Genomic DNA, 19,620 nt, shown 5'->3' with positions numbered 1-19,620 from the left:
AAAATGTTTTTTATTTATTTCTGAGAGAGAGAGAGAGACAGCGTGAGCAGGGGAGGGTCAGAGAGAGAGGGAGATACAGAACCCGAAGGAGGCTCCAGGCTCTGAGCTAGCTGTCAGCACAGAGCCCGACGTGGGGCTCGAACCCACAAACTGTGAGATCATGACCTAAGCCGAAGTCAGACGCTTAACCGACTGAGCCACCCAGGTGCCCCAAAACTTATTTATTTTTGAGAGAGAAAGAGACAGACAGGGTGCAAGTGGGGGAGGGACAAAGAGAGAGGGAGACACAGAATCTGAAGCAGGTTCGAGGCTCCAAGAGCTGTCAGCACAGAGCCTGATGCAGGACTTGAACTCATGTATCAGGAGATTATGACCTGAGTCGAATTCAGACGCTTAACCGACTGAGCTACCCAGGCACCCCTACAAGACTCATTTTATTTGTTTTTTTTTCTTTTTGCAAACACATATAACTTTTTTTTAATAGAAGTGAAACATTTATCAAGTACATGTTTGTTTATTTAGCATCAGTAATGCAGGCTCTCAAGAAAAAGATGAATTTACTCTCACAAAACAGAAAGACAAGTCTCATTTTAGATCCAAAGATACCTGCACATGGAAATTGAGGAGATGAGGAACCATCTATCATGATAATGGATATCAAAGGAAAGCTGGAATAGCCATGCTTATATCAGAAAAATGAGATTTCAAACCAATGACTATAACAAGAGATGAAAAAATACATTACATCATAATTAAGGGGTCTATCCATCAAGATCTAATGATTGTAAATATTTATGCCCCCAACTTGAAAGCACCCAAATATATAAATCAATTAATAACAAACATAAAGAAACTCATTGTTAACAATACAATAATAGTAGGGGGCTTTAACACCCCACTTACAGCAATGGACAGATCATCTAAGCAGAAAATCAACAGGGAAATAATGGCTTTGAATAACACATCGGACCAGATGGACTTCACAGATATGTTCAGAACACTTCATCCTAAAGCAGAATACACATTCTTTTCAAATGCATATGGAACATTCTCCAGAAAAGATCACATACTGGGTCACAACAAGTACAAAAAGATTGAGCTTATACCATGCATATTTTCAGACTACAACACTATGAAACTCGAACTCAACCACAAGAAAAAAATTGGAAAGACCATAAATACATGGGGATTAAAGAACATATTACTAAAGAGGCAATGGGTTAACCAGGAAATTAAAAAAGAAATAAAATAGATGGAAGCAAATGAAAATGAAAACAAGATGGTCCAAAACCTCTGGGATGCAGCAAAGGCAGTCCTAAGAGGGAAGTATATGGGAATACAGGCAAGAAGTCTCAAATACACAAACTGACCTTACAAATAAAGGAACTAGAAAAGGAACAGCAAATAAAGCATAAAGCATCAGAAGAAGGGACATAATAAAGACTAGAGCAGAAACAAAGGATATAGAAATAAACAATAAGATACCCTGCAATAAACCTAACCAAAGAGGTAAAATATCTGTATCTTGAAAGCTATAGAACACTCAGGAAAGAAATTAAAGAGAACACTAAGAAATGGAAAAACATTCCATGATCATGGATTGGAAGAACAAACATTAAAATGTCTATACTCCCAAAACAATCTACACATTTAATGTAATCCCTATCAAAATACCAACAGCATTCTTCACAGAGCCAGAACAAACCTAAAATCTGCATAGAACCAAAAAAGACCCTGAATAGCCAAAACAATTCTGAAAAACAAAAATAGAACTGGAGAAATCATGATTCTGGATTTCAAGCTACATTACAAAGCTGTAGTTATCAAGACAGTATGGTACTGGCACAGAAACAGACACATAGATAAACGGAATAGAAAACCCAGAAATAGACCCACAACTATATGGTCAACTATTCTTCAACAAAGCAGGAAAGAATACCCAATGGAAAAAAGACAGTCTCTTCAACAAATGCTGTTGAGAAAACTGGACAGCGACATGCGGAAAAATTAACCTGGACCACTCAGACCGTACACAAAAATAAATTCAAGGGGTACCTGAGAGGCTCAGTTGGTTAAGCGTCCGACTTCCGCTCAGGTCGTGATCTCACAGTTCATGAGTCTGAGTCCCATGTCAGGCTCCGCACAGACAGCTCAGAGTCTGGAGCTTGCTTCAGATTCTGTGTCTCCCTCTCTCTGTCCCTCTCCCCTCATGCTCTCTCTTTCTCTCAAAAATAAACATTAAAAATTTTTTAAATAAAATAAAATATATTCAAAATGGATGGAAGACCTAAATGTGAGCCAGGAAACCAATAAATCCTATAGGAGAACACAGGCAGTAACCTCTTTGACATTGTCCACAGCAACTTCTTACTAAACAAATCACCAGAGGCAAGAGAAACAAAAGCAAAAACAAACCATTGGGACTTCATCAAGACAAAAAGTTTCTGCACAGTAAAAAAAACAATCAATAAAACTAAAAGGCAGCCTCCAGAATGGAAGAATATATTTGCAAGTGACATTCTGGTAAAGGTTAGTATCCAAAATCTATAAAAACTCAAACACAAGACCCAAAAAACCCAAATGATCCAAGGAAGAAATGAGCAGAAGACATGAATAGACACTTTTCCAAAGAAAAACACTGAAAAGATGCTCAACATCACTCATTATCAGGGAAATACAAATCAAAGCCACAATGAGATACCACCTCACACCTGCCAGAATTGCTAACATTAACAATACAAGAAACAACAGATGTTGGCAAGGATGCGGAGAAAGCAGAACCCTCTTGCACTGTTGGTGGGAATGCAAACTGGTGTAGTCACTCTAAAAAACAGTATGGAGGTTCCCCTAAAAGCTAAAATAGAACTACCCTACAGCCCAGCAATTACACTACTAGGTATTTACCCAAGATACAAAAATACAGATTTGAAGGGGTACATGCCCCCTAATGTTTATAGCAGCATTAATAACAATAGCCTGACTATGGCAAGAGCCCAAATATCCATCAACTGATGGATAAAGAAGGCATGGTGTGTGTGTGTGTGTGTATGATAAAACATTAATCATCATGGGGCGCCTGGGTGGCTCAGTCAGTTAAGCGTCTGACTTCAGGTCAGGTCAGGCTCAGGTCATGATCTCATGGTTCATGGGTTCAAGCCCGCATCGGGCTCTGTGCTGACAGCTAGCTCAGAGCTGGGAGCCTGTTTTGGATTCTGTGTCTCCCTCTCTCTGACCCTCCCCTGCTCATGCTGTCTCTCTCTCTCTCTGAAATAAATAAAACATTAAAAAAAAAAAAAGAACACTAATCATCAAAAAGAATGAAATCTTGGGGAGGTAGAGGGTCCAACTCTTGATTTTGCCTCATGTCATGATCTCCCAGTTTGTGAGATCATGCCAAAGCACAGTATAGAGCCTGCTTGGGATTTTCATTTTCTCTCTTTCTCTCTCTCACTCTCTCTCTCCGCTTCCCCCCTTCAAAAATAAACAAACATTGGGGAAAAAAAAAGAACAAAATCTTGCCATTTCCAAGGATAGGAATGGAGCTAGAGTGTACTATGCTAAGCGAAATAAGTCAATCAGAGAAAGACAAATACCATTTGATTTTACTCATATGAGGAATTTAAGAAACAAAACAGATGAACATATGGGAAGGGGACAAAAAAAAGAAGGGTTAACAAACTATAAGAGACTCTTAAGGATTGAGAATAAACTGAGTGGTGATGAGGAGAAGCAGGTGGGGAATGGATGGGCAAGATGGGTGATGGGTATTAAGGAGGGCACATGTTGTGATGAGCACTGGGTGTTATATATAAGTGATGAATCAGTGAATTCTGCTCCTGAAACCAATATTGCTCTACATGTTAACTAACTAGAATTCAGATAAATATTTTAAAAATGTTTAACAAGAAATTAAACAATAAAATTAGTGTTTTGGAAAGATATCTCTAATAAACAGTGCCAAGTATGGAATAAAAGAAGTATGAGACCAGAAGGAAATGAGAATACTTATTTACAAGAGTAATGCAAGAAATGATGAGTTAATTCTGGGTCATAACAACAGAGATATCCAAGTCTTACTGATACCTACTTTGTGCCAATTAGTCTATTATGTTCTAGGTTCAGGATAAGGAAGGTAAGTTCAAGAGTTATTTAAATAAAAAGGATCATAAATGATTAAAATGAGAAGACAGAAAGAAAAAAGAAATAAAGTTTGGTAGGTGACTTGAATAAACAATGTGGTATAAATCATAACACCTCATCTTCAATAAACTAAACACAAATCAGGCCAAAAAAAGATATGTTAAGGAAGTGTAACCTAAGAAAAGCAAAGGGGGCATATGAGTGGCTCAGTTGCTTAAATGTCTGATTCTTGACTTCAGCTGGGGTCATCAGATGGAGGGACGCCTCTGGCTCAGTCAGTTAAGCTCCGACTTTGGCTCTAGTCATGATCTCACTGTTCATGAGCTAGAGCCCTGCCCTGGGCTCTGTGCTGACAACTCAGAGCCTGGAGACTGCTTCAGATTCTGTGTCTCCCTCTCTCATGCTCCCCGGCTTGTGCTCTGTCTCTCTCTCTCTCAAAAATAAATAAACATTAAAAAATCAAAAGATTTGCGAGTTCGAGTCCCATGTTGGGCTCTGCACTGACAGCGTGGAGTCTCCCTGGAATTCTCTCTCCCTCTCTCTCTGCCCTTCCCCTGTTCTCGTGGGTTCTCTCTCTCAAAATAAATAAACTTAAAAAAAATCATTATTAAAAAAAGCAAAGGGCTACAGCTATGACTATACTTCAGGAACAAAGGTTCCAAGGGATTTACTCGAAATATATACAAAATCAGAATCCTCTTTGAATACCTTTATAAATAACATCGTTAACTATCACTATCCTAGAGATAATCACAAAAGTTTCCCTAAAGGTCTACCTAACATTAAAGCCCGACATCTTTCCTTTGGCAATTTTGGTTTAGATCCAGATACCCATATGATAGCATAGAATAAAGGCAAACAAGAATATTAGAAAACAATACTTAATTGATCATATCTCTACAGTTGCCAACATACGGCCAATAAGTTTATCAAATGTCACATTACTCCTAGGATAACTAGGTAATGAGTTGTGCAATTCGGCTTATGGTTAATCTTTTTTAAGGATTTTTTAAAAATGTCTATTTACTTTGAAAGAGAGAGAAAGAGCGAGCGAGCAGGGGAGGGGCAGAGAGGCACAGAACCTGAAGCAGGCTCCAGGCTCTGAACTGTCAGTACAGTGCCTGCCATGGGGCTCAAACTCATAACCAGGAGATCATGACCTCAGCAGAAGTGGGACATTTAACCAACTGAGCCAGCTAGGTGACCCAAGGATTTTTTTGTTTGTTTTTAAGTAATCTCTACATCTACCATGGGGTTCAAACTCACAACCCTAAGATCAAAAATCACATGCTCTACTAACTGAGCCAACCAGGAGCCCCAACCGATGGTTAATCTTTAATTACCAATTTCTTACTAGACTTTTAAAATAGGTTCAAATTATTTCTGTGGTTAAATTTCCCAGGCACTAGAAGCATTCAATGATATAAGTTTCTAGGTTTTTCACTGAGTCCAACTTGAAAGAAATTCAGTGCCATTTCCATGTATCTGGTTTTACAACATACTTTCGTGATAATGAATTTTTAAAAGGGGTAGGGGAGAAGGGAAGGAATGAATGGGGATACAAGCCCTTACATTCTTCAGAAATGAATTCCATTTTCACTGCTGTTCCTAAGACTTACTTCAACCTGTTTGATAAAGATTATAATTATCATTAAGTACACAAAATAAACTCTTAAGTTCTTCGATACGAAGTGATGAAAACATTCTCTTTATCAAAAGAGGCTTCATATCTCATTAATTACATTAGACTATGAAATCTTACCCATGAAAGACTAGATCAAATGCTAATTGCTATTTCCAAATAGCTGATTATAAGTTATAAAACTCTCTTTTAACAACAGAAAGATTTGGTTATAACTCTTAAGTGCATTGCCTAACCTTATATATTAGAAAAGACATTCTGAGAGGAATTGCATGAGCCTGTAGCTACAAAGTGTGGGGGGAGGTAGGTGGAGGGGAGGAAAAAGAAAAATCAGTATGACTAATACAGTAAGAATTAGAAAATATCCTCAAAGTATCTTTATGTGGGGCATAACAAGTGCTTGCATTTGTAAAAAGAAAGAAAAAGAAACCCAAAATTATGGGGAATAGAGGTATTACCTGAGGGCAGGAAATTCAGACAAAAGGTCCCTATTCCTGGTGAAAGCAAGCAGTCAGTTGCCAGGGTTTCTTAGATTCCTTGATTAGGAAATTCACAGCACACCAATCTCCACCACAGCCAGCAGGGGTCGCTGTAGGGAATGGGTACACAGGGGACATAGGAGGGAGCAAATTTAAGGGAAGGAAGAGGAAAGGAATGATATGATAAAAATATTTAGCTGTGACGCACTTTTAAAAAATACAGTTGTATTTCACACTGGAATAATACCACTGCTTAAATTCTAAGATAAATTAACCACTTATGATTTCCTTCTTTCTCTCCACCAGTGGTATTACTACTATTCTAATAATTTTTTTATTTTTTATATTAAAAATATTAATTAACAAAAATGAGGTCACTCTGATGTACAAAAGTGATACAAAGACTGAGCTGTATAATTCAACATCAAATGAAACCAATTAGGACAAACACTCTAAAAGACCAGTGATTTACAAATATAAATTATCAAATTAGTTTAACTGCCCAAAAAACTCATTTAAAACTGTAATCCTCAATTCACTTAATGGAGAATACTAAAGAGTAAAGTTAGCTATGAAAAGTAACTCACAAGCCAAAGAGAGATCTGGCAATAAATTATATCTATTATGTACTAGAAAGCAAATTAGAGAACTATAGTATTTATCAGAAAAAAGCTTTTAATTTAAATTTTTGGGGTATGAGTCATCTCCAAAAATGAATTCAGGACAACCAATATATCCTATGTATTCCAAGAAGGCCAAAGTAACATAAATCTCTTCTCCAGTCAGCTGAAAATGTTTCTCAACAACTACTATGTACAATAGTACTGTGGGAGAGGCTAACGGAACAACAGCGAATAAGAGAAGTACAATCACTGCCTTCAGAATTCAGTCTATCAGGGTGACTCTGCTCTTAAAGATTGGACAATCTAGAGGGCACCTACATGCAATTCCTGAGGTCAAGCCTTTGTTAGGCATGGAGTCTACTTTAAAAAAAATTTTTTTTTAATTTAAAATAAACAGAGAGCTATGACAATCTACAGAACTAAAAACATAAAACTTTGGTTGTAATAAAACAATATACTGGGGCGCCTGGGTGACTCAGTCGGTTGAGCGTCCGACTTCAGCTCAGGTCATGATCGCATGGTTCATGAGTTCGAACCCCGCACCGGGCTCTGTGCTGACAGCTAGCTCAGAGCCTGGAGCCCGTCTCCAGATTCTATGTCTCCCTCTCTCTCTGAACCTCCCCTGCTCATGCTGTCTCTATCTCTCTCTCAAGAATAAATAAAACATTAAAAAAATTTTTAAGAAAAAACAATATTGTTTAAGACCTAAAGGAGTTAAAAAATGAAGACAACCAGGGAAGATTAGCCTAGTTAAAGCTGCCTATGTAAGATGTACATGTAAAATGAAGCACAAGAGAATGACCTGTCAGGAAGGAATGTAGACAATCTGGCTGCAGTAAGTAAGACAACAAAAGATGGGTGAAAAACAAAAAAGGGAAAAAAGTGTAGTAGTGGAAAACAATGAGGAAAAATTGCAGTCAAATTTCTAAGGTCTAAAGTATCCTTAACTTTTCTAAATGATTGCTTTAAATACTCCCTTGGTATGCATGCCACTGTCCAAGCAAACAGATTTAATAACTCTCCATTTTATATCACATATGATATGCTGTTCTCTATATGCTTTTATTTCATTATCTCTTTACAAGTTTCTCTGGACTTAGACCACCTCTGTCTCAAAGTCTATACTTCCATTAAAGTTGCACATAGTACTTTGTGCCTCTCTCTTAAGTCTTACATTTTCTCTTGTTTTCTATTTACTCATCTACCATACTGTTTTCAGAAGGCATTTCTAGATTCTTAATTTTATTTATATATCTAATAGATCCTCTTTAAGCATTGGTAGAAAGAACAAATGAATAACTTATCAGTGGGGATAATTATAATACTTCTTAAAAATAATATGCATCCTACATTTTATAATGCCCTTTTTATAGTATAGCTTATATATAAAGTTGCATCAGAGCAGAAGAAAACTTAGAAACAGAAAGTGAATTTAACATCTAACAATACAGTTTTACCAAATTTAAAAATGACTGAATTTCCTGGTATTTCTAAGTTTATTTCTAAATATTAATTCCTAACAATAAAATCACAAACAAAAGGTTTACAAAGAAACAACAGTAGAGGAAAACAACACTTGATGCTATGCTAACAGTGGCAAAATGAAGCCAGAGAGCTCTCTCTTATGGTATTTTTGGGTAGAAAAGAGTACATAAACATACAGCTAAAATTAAGTCTTAATGAATAGACTAATCTAGAGATTCAAAATTTATATATAACATTCATTTTGGCTTGGAGAAATCTCAAAATAAATCAATGAAAATCAGACGGACTAACAGTAAATCTAATGTCTGGAAAAAGTAAACAATAATTATTATATCCTGAATCATATTTGCCGAAGCTCTCAATTTTGTTTTAATAACTTGGTCTGGATGGGATAACTGCTCATATTTCACTCACAGAAATACTCATAAAGTCTTCCACTTGTAACTTACATTCAATCTGAGCTCAGTCACTAATACCAACTAGTTAAATACTACATTACTCATCCTAACATATGCAATATAATATGCAGAATATAGTATACATAGAGCTGATAAAAGAGCAACTTACTAAGGAAATGTTTAGATTGGAAACTGCAGTATTAGGGCAAAGTGTAATATTGCAAAAAGAAATATTGCAGAAAAGTTATGCAAGCATAAAGAAATGGAGAAATTGTGCTTTCCCAACATCACAGAATTGCTAAGTCAAAAGACTATGTTTCCCAAGCTTCAAAGGACTACAGAGTCAAAAGATTCCCAAATAATAAAAGAATCTCCTAAAGGATACTGCAACACGCTGATGAAATACCACAAAATAGTAAGACTGGAATTTTATAATAAATAAATGCTGAAGGGCAGCTGGGTGGCTCAGTCAGTTAAGTGTCGGACTTCAGCTCAGATCGTGACCTCACAGTTCATGAGTTTGAGCCCCACTTTGGGCTCTGTGCTGATAGCTCTGAGCCTGAAGCCTGCTTCAAATTCTGTGTCTCCCTCTCTCTCTCCTCCTCCCCCTTGCTCTGTCTCTCTCTCAAAAAGGAATAAACATTAAAAATTTTATTTCTTTAAAAATAAATAAATGCTGAAAACTGAGTAAAAGAAAAGCAAACTGTTAAATATAAACAATAGCCTGCGCAGGCAGCATAGAATAATCAAATTAAAGGTAATTGGATCAGTGACTCAACCAGTCAACACTACCTGTCAAACCTTGGGCAAATCACAAATCTTAACATTTTAATAATTTCCATCTCAGAGAATGGAATAAATCTATTCTGATTTTAGAATGGTAATATTACAACATCCAATGGACCAGGCATCCAAACCCCCTTTCAACTAATGTTTGCAAATCTATCTCCTGAAACTACTTTTGAAGACTCAATATCTGGTTTTAGTTGGAAATTAGTGTGAAAGAAATGGGCACCTGCTCAATACCTCTACATCGTGTACTTAACAACAAAAAATACAACACAATAAAGTCCACCCCTTAAAACTCATCTCACAATTCACTTCACTGTAATTACACACTGTATAAATCAAAGGACAACCACACACAAAACACTGGACATTGGTGCTGTTAGACATGTAAACCAGACTAACACCATGATGGCCACTCTGATCTGAAGCCTTCTTGATAACAGTCCCCACCCCCATTCTTTCCTTTTGTTTGACAGCACCCTTAAGTACATCCTTGGGACAAAACACTTTTTTATCTGCTCTAGAGGTGTGATATATCATATACCTATTCTCTCAAACATTTTCCTTCCTCGTGGTCTCCTAGTATGTACTTCCCAGCCTCTAGAGTTATAAAAGCAAGTTTTACAGGAAGTGGGGTTGTGGAGATCTACCCGTCTTGAAGCCACCCAAGACATGCTTCTGTCCATGAGTCCCCCTAATAAAACTATTTCTCATCAAGCTGAACTTGCTGGTGTTTTTCCTGGTCTTATCGTTCCTTGGGCCTTTGAAGGTCATTTTGCATAAACTTCCATTTTACAGAAGAGCAGACTAAAATAAAATGTATAGTCTTAAATTAGTTCACAAATAGAAGGGATCTCCATTCAGATATCTAAGACATTCAAATTAACACAAATTAAAACCAAACTTCACGTCTCTACCATAAGCCTGCCCCTCCGCAGTCTTCTACTTTGTTAACAGTAACTCCATCTTGTCAGTTGCTTATGTCATGACTGTTCTTTCTCTCTCAATCTTCATCTTATCTGTCAGCAAATCATGTGGTTCTACCTTTGAAACACATCTAGAACCTTACTGTATCTCAACAAGTCCACTGCACTGACCTAGATACAAGCCAATACCTTTCTCACCTGGATAGTTAACATTTTTAATATTTTTTAATGTTTAACTGAGAGAGAGAGACAGAGCACGAGTGGGGGAAGAAGCAGAGAGAAAGGGAAAACAATCCAGAATCTGAAGCAGGTTCCAGGCTCTGAGCTGTCAGCACAGAGCCTGATGAGGGGCTCAAACCCACAAACCTCAAGATCATGACCTGAGCTGAAGTCAGATGCTCAACCATGCAGGCGCCCCTTGTTAACACTTTTTAACTGGACTCCTGCTTCTGCCCTTGTCCTCCTATTATTTATTTCCCACTTGGCTGCCAAGTGATCCTTGGCTCAAAGTCTTCCAGTGGCTTCCAGACTCACTCAGGGTAAAAAACCAAAGTCATTACAAGGCCCCACAAGGCCTGGCTCTATTTTCTCTTTGACCTCATCTTCCTTCACTCCTCACTCCACTTCACTCATGTTGGTGGCCTTGATATATTTCAAAAGTGACAAGCAAACTTCCACATTTGGATCTCTGCATTTGCTTCCACCACCTCTTTCATATCTCTTCTCAAATATCACCTTCTCAATTAGGCCTTCTTGATTTAAAATCGCCAGATTTAAAATTTTAAATTGCAAACTCCATCCCTACCTCCCTGCACTTCCTATCCCCTTTTCCTGTGTTATTTTTTTTTAATTTTTAAACATTTGTATTTATTTATTTTGACAGAGAGAAAGAATATGAGCTGGGGAGGGATGGGGCGCGGGGGACAGAGGATCTGAAGTGGGCTCCTAACTCAGCAGAGCAGTCAATGTAGGGCTTGAACCCATGAACCACAAGATTATGACCTGATCTGAAGTTGGGAGCTTAACTAACTAAACCACCCGAGGTACCCCCTTGTGTTATTTTTTTCGACTGAATCACCCAGGCACCCCCAGCTGTGTTATTTTTTTTAACAGCAGTTGCCACAAACTGATATAATGTCCTTGACTTTTTTATTATCAGCCTCCTCTGATTAAAATGTAAACTCCACTGAGGGCACGGTTTCTTGCTACAGCAGTATGGACTAGTACCTGGTACAAAGTAGCACTTAGTAAATATTTGCTAAATAAACAACTGTTATATATCTAGTGTCAAAATCAACAGTATTGGAAGTTATTTTTTTAAATGCTGTCAATTTAAATAACGAAAAGTTACAGTAGAAAATCATCCAGTTTACAAAAAAAAAAAGTATTTCTAATCCTAAAAGGTAATAATTAACTCAATTTTTTCCCCAGGTGCCCAATCCAAGTAAATAAAACCTAACAAAATTCATGTGGCAGTATAGTTCTAGAAATAGGTTACATTTAGTGATCCTATACCCGAATAGGTATTGTTGAAGTTTCCCAAGAGCTGAGACCATGTCATACCCATCTTTGTATCTCCAATGCTTAGTATTCAAGGACCTGATAAACATAAATTCTCAAAGTTATTTACTGAGTTTTACCATAAAAGTGAAAGATGTAATGTTCTCATCATACAAATTATCATTTGAAAAATAACTTCTAATAGTCTAAATAATGTATTTCCTCTTAAGAATGTTTACCTCAGGAATGATTCCAGACCTAGCAGTAATCATCTCCAATTATATGCACCTTAATTTCTCTTCAGCAATTCAGTTCCATGGCCTGAATGGATATCTTGCCCTAAACTAGGCCTAATCTTCCTCTAAAACTTTGAACTTTGATATGACACTTTCAGACAAAATCTCCAATCCTTCCAGTTCTCCCATTGTTTTCCTCAACTGCTCTCCACTCCCCCTCCCCCAGATAAAACTTCCAATCCTTTGATGGTTCTTTCCAGACTATCAGCTGCTGCTCCCCTCTCTTCTCCCTCGCACACCCTGAACTATTCCATGAATACACTGTAAGGCACCCTAAACTCTCTATCACCTTGCCATTCGGTCACCAGATCTGGCAAGTGTTTGACCGCTCCTAATCTCCCTAACAAATATTCCAAATATTCAATAATCTTCTCAAGCCACTCTATTTGCTCCTTCCTCTTAGTTTAGGGAACATATGTTTTTGAGATTGTCCAGTGGGTTCGGCTACCTAGACTCTTAGAACTGGCCTGGACCTAATCTCTTCCAAGTATGGCCCATCTTCTGTGGGATATTGGTATCTTTCTAATACATTACTTTTCTACTTACGTTAAATGGAGACCCTCAGTAGCCTCTCTATTTCCATCCTAGTCAACTGCTCCTGAACGCTGGATTGCAAAAATCAAACTGATAACAAACATTTTTAATGATCATGTCCCTCTTCTGTCTGGAATTCTTTAATAGCAGTCACCTCCTGGGATGAAGTTCAATTTCTTTTAATACAGCAAATAAGACCCTCTGAAATTTAATATAGTTCAGTGCCTATTAAAGACACCAAATAGAGGGGCGCCTGAGCCTGGGTGGCTCAGTCGGTTGGGCGTCCGACTTCGGCTCAGGTCATGATCTCGCAGTTCGTGGGTTCAAGCCCCGCGTGGGGCTCTGTGCTGACAGCTAGCTCAGAGCCTGGAGCCTGTTTCAGATTCTGTGTCTCCCTCTCTATCTAACCCTCCCCTGCTCATTCTATCTCTCTCAGAAATAAATAAAACATTAAAAAAAAATTAAAGACACCAAATAGAACAGCAAACCTGACTCAGAACAGTTCTCCCTATGACTGTATCTTTGCTTTATGACCCTTTACCTTTGTTAACTGATCCACGGGTAAGTAGAAGTAGGCCAAACAAATTCTCCCTCCCAAGAATCTAAAACTTGACAGGAAAGACCACAGATTGGGAGTTGTGAGAAGTAGAAGCAATGGTTTTCAACTGGTAGAGATTTGACTCCCAGGAGACACTTGGCAATGCCTGGAGAATTTTTCACTGTCAAGGCTGTGAATGCTACTGGCATCTAGTGGGTAGAGACCAGAGATACTGCTAAATGTCCTACAAAAACAGGGCAGCAATTCACAACAAAGAATTATTTTGTCCAATGAGGTTTTAGAAGCTGGTTAAGGCCCTGCCTTTCCCCCAACTTTGTGACTCAGTAGCTTTGTTACATTTCCCTTATTACCTAAGTTAGAGGTTTTTGCTTTGCAGACAAAATAACCTTAAGTAGCACAGTATCCTAGTTCAATCATCTGACACATTTGTATACTTCAAACCAGTTTCTCAAACTCAAAACTATTGACATTTCCGCCAAATAATTATTTGTTGTGGGGACTGTGCTAGGCACTACAGGATGTTTAGCAGCATCCCTGGCCTCTACACCCGCCCGCCTGCACTCCGCACCCCCCGCCCCACGTTGTGACAATAGGAAATGTCTCCAGACATTGCCAAATATCCCTTAAGGGGCAAAATCACCTCTGATTGAAAACTACAGCTTTAAAGTTTATACAAAGACTCCACCCATGTGTGGTGAACGTCTGTCTTTCCAACTCCCGTTTCCAGTAAATCTTGTGTCCAGCACAGTCTGTATAAGCCAAAGGGCAAGCGTGAGGGGGAAGGGGAAAGGGAGCATTTTTTAAAGTTCATCTACTTTGAGAGAAAGAGAGAGCACAAGCAGGGGAGGGGCAGATAAACAGGGAGAGAGAGAATCCCAAGCTCTATCAGTGAAGAGGCCAATGCCAGGCTCAAACCTGCTCAAACCTGCAAACTGCAAGTTTATGATCTGACTCTAAACCAAGAGTCAGAAGCTTAACTGACTTAAAGAAAAAAAAAAAAAAGAAAAGAAAAAAAGCTTAACAGACTAAGCCACTCATGTACTCCAGAAGAGGGAGCATTTGTATCTGAATCTTCCCCACTCCTTTTCAGGTCCTGGCTTAAATACACTCCAGTTTCTAGCTTCTATTTTCCTCCTCTTCTCCTTTGCTCCCGCATACAAGTACACATGGCACAGTAACAGATAATGAGTCCTTGAAAGGCAGCTCCTGTTCTTATTTCCTTTCTTATATTTGCTCTAACTTTTCTTTAAAACTCTCCATTCCCTTGGGGAAAAATTCTCTCCTGGAAAACACTCCAAATACATTCTGCGCTGGTTACAGTATGAAAGATCTGGGTAATTTCTCTTCAAAGACTTTTCCTGACTCACTTCTCTTAAAATGTAACTAATTCAACCCCCCTCTTTCCCTACACAGACACTCCTTCAGCCCGCCTGACCTCTTGCCCTCTCAGCCTTGCCCTTGCCTGTTCCCTGGCTCGCTCTCTGTCTCTCTCCTCCCCCATTCAGCTTCAGATCAGTTCCAAGTACACAATCAATCTTATTTACAACGTAACACATGTTTGGTATACAAACTAAACCAGGCAAGGACAAGTTTAGCATTTACTTAAAGCATTTATTAATCTCTTAAGAATTTCTCTTCTAGGGGTGCCTGAGTGGCTCGGTCGATTGAGCATCCGATGTCAGCTCAGCTCATGATCATGCAGTGAGTTTGAGCCCTCCATGGGGCTCTGTGCTGACAGTTCAGAGCCTGGAGCCTGCTTCCGGATTCTGTTTCTCTCTCTCTCTTGGCCCCTCTCCCATTCATGCTTTGTCTCTCTCTCTCTCTCAGAAATAAATAAATACTAAAAAAAATGTTTTAATAATTTCTCTTCTATGCTTTTCTCTTATAGCAGTTTCTCAAGCTCCTATATCTGGGTAGCACTTTTTTTTTGAAACATTATTTCACTTTTTTTTTAGGTTTATTTTTTGAGAGAAAGAATGCGGGCGCGCACAAACGGGGAAAGGGCAAAAAGAGAGGAGGATAGAGGATACAGGGCAGGCTCCCAGATGGCAGCAGAGAGCCCGATGCAGGGCTTGAACTCACAAACTGTGAGATCATGACCTCAGCTGATTGCAGATGCTTAACCCACTGAGCCACCCAGACGCCCCAACACTGGTTTTAATGTTAAATTTCACCATACTTCAATCCCAAAGCTCAGAGTAAGTATTCTCTTTTTCCTGTTGGTTTCTATAGTCTTCTTCCTCACGAGAAGACCCCATATAGAAAGGGTCATTTTCCTAGTCCTTTCTTTCCAGGACAACAAAGACATATTTACTTAATAATTCAATTACCCACTGCTTCCTAAAACCACAGGTAAACTGGTCATACCCAAAACCCAATAGTATTGGTGGGATATAGTCTTAGTTAAGAAAATGTGAGGGAAAATCAATGCTTTGATGCCATTTATTTTTTAAAAAGTTGTTGAGGGCCTACATTATGCTAGACTCAAAACAAAATCCTTGCCATCATGTAGTTTACATTCAAGTGAGAAGACAAAGAGCAAGCATATATATGGGCAGATAAGAATGAAAAGGTGGTCACATAAGGCATCTTCAAGAAAATGTCATGTCATGAGTGGCACTCACTGGCTATAAGAAATGTCTATTATTGGAAGGCAATGTGTTCTATTTCCTATTAAACATTATTAAATTGTCATCTGATGATTATATCAATACAGATACATCTTTATCACTGAATAATCTGTAAAACTAAGCCTGACCCAGGTAATTCCAAAAGTTGATCCCTACTTGAATAACTGTAATTTATTATAACATCCACTTTGTTTCATCTATTGTCCGTTAAATTTATAAAAGCTATATTTTTCCTAAGAGATCAAAGTAATAACAGTAAGATTAATATATTAACCAAGAATATGAATGACACTCTTCAAGTATCTGAGGTTTGAAATATGAAATAAGTAAAAACTCAAGTGTTTCAAAAACTCACTTTGTATTCAGCCATAAAAAAAGAATGAGATCTTGCCATTTCCAACAACATGGATCTAGAGGGTTTTATTATAAGCGGAATAAGTCACACAGAAGAAAACAAATAACATATGGAAGTGTAATCTAAAGACGAAAACAAACATAAAGCAGAAACAGATCCATAAGTACAAAGAACAAACTGACAGTTGCCAAAGTAAAGAGTGGGGATGGGCAAAACAGGTGAAAGTAAGTGGGAGGTACAAGCTTCCAGTATGTAATGAATAAATCACAGAGATGAAAGGCACAACACAGGGAATTCAGTTAATGGTACTGTAATAGTGTTGTATGGTTACAGATGGTAGCTACACTTGTGGCAAGCATAGCATAACCAATAGAGTTGTCAAATTACTACGCTGTACACCTGAAACTGATGTTCATACTGTGTGTCAAGTCTAAGTCGAAAAAGAAAAAAAGGAAAAGAGAAAGAAAAGCTAAAGGTGCAAAATCAAAACCCTCATCTCTGAAAATATTCTCATTACTATTTACCACACAGTTATCAGAAGTCATACAGATTAAAAAGTACTAAGGGGCACCTGGGTGCTCAGTCGGTTAAGCGTCTGACTTCAGCTCAGGTCAGGGTCAGGTCATGATCTCATGGTTCATGGGTTCAAGCCCACATCAGGCTCTGTGCTGACAGCTAGCTCAGAGCCTGGAGCCTGTTCCAGATTCAAGTCTCCCTCTCTCTCTCTCTGACCCTCCCCTGTTCACGCGGTCTCTCTCTTTCAGAAATAAATAAAACATTAAAAAAAAGAAAAGTTTTAAAAAGTACTAAGAACATAATTCTGAATATGTATTAGTGGTCTCTTTTGTGAAGTAAGCCATCACCTTTCCTATTAATTTTTAAGTCTTTCTCAGCTAGAGCTCTACAAGAGAATTAAACTAATGCCTTAAGGCATTCATTGAATTAACTTTTCTCCTATGCATCTGGAATGGAACTAGCTATGTACCATCATCCTTGAAAGAAGGTGAAGAGAGTCAAATCACTTTCTGTAGGTCTGAATTTTCTTGTGGAACAGAGTATGACAAAGGCTGGAGGACATCTGATAAATCAGAATGTTACCTAAATAATAATTAAAAGGTAAAGGTAAAACCTTTTTCTAAAATAGGAATAACTCAGTATTGGACCATAAGACAACATAAAAGCTTTCTAACTACTGCTAATATTCAGAAATGTATATTCATAAATGCTGCTATAATTTGCTACATTTTAAAAAAGATGTTACATTTTATTCAATGTTTTAAGTAAAGGAAACATTTGCTGATTCACAGAAATATTGATTTTGTTCCCCAAAATACAACCTGTGGTACTCAATGATCCAGACAATCGAGAATTGTCTTTACCATATAAGCATACCAGTTAACCCAAGGTTCCTCCTAATAGCATTAACTTACAAATAACAGAGAAAAGGGCCACAACCAAGTGCTTAGAATTCGCTGTTAACAAGTTGGAGACAAGATCCCACATTTAGCCTGTGTCTTGAGACAAATATGGAGAAGCCAGAAGTAACAAACTGCCAGCTTTACTGAGTCATGTTTCTGACTAAAACCGCGTTATGAAATGGAAAGAATTACAAGTATTGTGTTTATCACCACAGATGTTGACTCCCTGAATTTACAGACCTCAAATTTTAAAAAGCCAAAAACTCTTTTTGCAAGAATGATGTGTAACTAAAACGATTCTGGAAAGAACTTGCCAAAGCTAGAAACTCTGGCTATTTACCTAAAACAAATCCTAACTGTGCAAACAGGCACACCCTCTAATTGCATCCGAGCGGGGCGGCGAGGTGGGGGTGAATTCAGAAAATAACAAGGTTAACATTTCACCGAGGAGACAAACCTCGGCCCAAAGAGTCCACACTGCTCCAGACGCCCTCGGTTAACGGAACCGTTCCGCTCCAAATGGAAGCAAGCACCGAGCTCGGGTTCGCCCCGCCACAAAAATCATCCCCAGCCTCCGCACAGGACCACCCAAGCGGGGTCCCCGGGACGCCCCCAGAGGCTGTGTCGGGGAGCGATCCCAGCGCGCTGCCTCCCCCCCGCAGCCCTCCAGGCTCGTCCGCGAGCCGGGCGAAGGAGAACCCGTCCAGGAGGGCCGACCGTAGAGGCCGGCGCCGGACGCCGCAGGCGACGGGAGATCAGGGCCGCGACCCCGGCCACGGCTGGGTCTGGGAGCTCAAGACTCGCCTCCCCCACGGCTGCCAGTCCCCGCCGCCCCCGAGGCTGCAAGCGGACTCCGGTGCCGGCTAGGTCGGAGGCGGACTGCGCCGCCCCTCCCCCCCACCCCCCATCCCCCACCCCGCCCACACACCCGAGGCTCTTGCTGACCTGGAGAGGTGCTTCAGGATCTGTTTCTTGATGAGCCCAGCCATGGTGCCGGGGCAGGAGGCGCCGCTCTCTTTCTGCGGTTCTCACTGCCTCCTCTCTTCGTGGCTGCCTCTTCGTTATCCGGGCTAACCCGGCCGGAGGAGAGTCGCCTGAGCGCTCACGCCCGGGAGAGACCGGACGCCCCGGCCGAGGCCACAGCCGCCGCCACCGCTGCCGCCGAAGACCGGGAGCATCGCGCTCAAGCCTCGTCGGCCGCCGCCGGCGCCATCTTGGCTGCAGCATCACCTAAGCGACCTGGGGGAGGGCGGGGCGGCGCGGACTCCGCCGGGGCGGGGCTGGGCGGGCTCTGGCCGGCGCAGGAGGTGTGCGGCCCCGCCACCCGCGTCCCGCACTGGGCGCGCGTCCTTCGCCGCCTTGACGCCACTGGGTGTTTTGACTTCCAGTCCCGGAGCCCTCTTGTGCTCCATAGGCCTCCCTCTCCACACTCTGGTCTTGCTCCGGCCTCCATCGCTAAGTGTTCCTTCTACATTCCTGCTTGTCTTTAGTTTTTCAGCATTTGCTCCACCAACTGCCCTGCTTGCTTTGCTCTCTACCTGCTCTACTCAGCTTTTTTTCATGTTCTTGCCTCGGTTTCTTCCCCTTTGCTATGATTTACTGCTCCCCCTCCCCCCACCAAGGCTCTAATTTAAATGTTTCCTCTGGTGATTCCAATCCTAATGGGATGTAAAAGTTGACAACTTCAAAAGATTCCAGGACCTGGGAATAAGAAGTCCTAAACTCAAGTCCTAGCTATATTATATTCTAGCAGTCTTAGCCTGGAGAAAATAATTTCCTTACTTTCAGCTTTGGCTTAACCATCTATAAAATAGGTTAATAATGCATTCCTTACCCATCTTCTTTA

General features: G+C 39.8%; 1 protein-coding gene across 2 annotated transcripts in view; it reads right to left on the bottom strand.

Annotated features, from left to right (window-relative positions):
- UHRF1BP1L (UHRF1 binding protein 1 like) overlaps nucleotides 1–18,997 on the bottom strand; it is a 106,739-nt gene extending 87,742 nt beyond the window's left edge. Inside the window, exons 1-2 of one of the 2 annotated variants that reach the window (XM_039245589.1) lie at nucleotides 18,720–18,997; nucleotides 6,241–6,371 (exon numbers count right to left, since the gene is read on the bottom strand). Coding sequence is in view for 1 of the 2 variants with exons in the window: in XM_039245588.1 (XP_039101519.1) it covers nucleotides 18,720–18,763 (44 nt within the window). In the remaining variant the exon portion in view is untranslated. The remainder of the gene's footprint in view (nucleotides 1–6,240; nucleotides 6,372–18,719) is intronic. The other variant, XM_039245588.1, reaches the window with a different exon arrangement.
- Between the last annotated feature and the right edge of the window lie 623 nt (nucleotides 18,998–19,620).

The sequence above is a fragment of the Hyaena hyaena genome, unplaced genomic scaffold (genome assembly GCF_003009895.1).
Source record: "Hyaena hyaena isolate Hyena2069 unplaced genomic scaffold, ASM300989v1 scaffold_261, whole genome shotgun sequence".
In the NCBI taxonomy this organism is placed as follows: domain Eukaryota; kingdom Metazoa; phylum Chordata; class Mammalia; order Carnivora; family Hyaenidae; genus Hyaena; species Hyaena hyaena.
The sequence above is the reverse complement of the archived record's forward strand: the minus strand, read 5'-3'. Positions and strand labels throughout refer to the sequence as shown.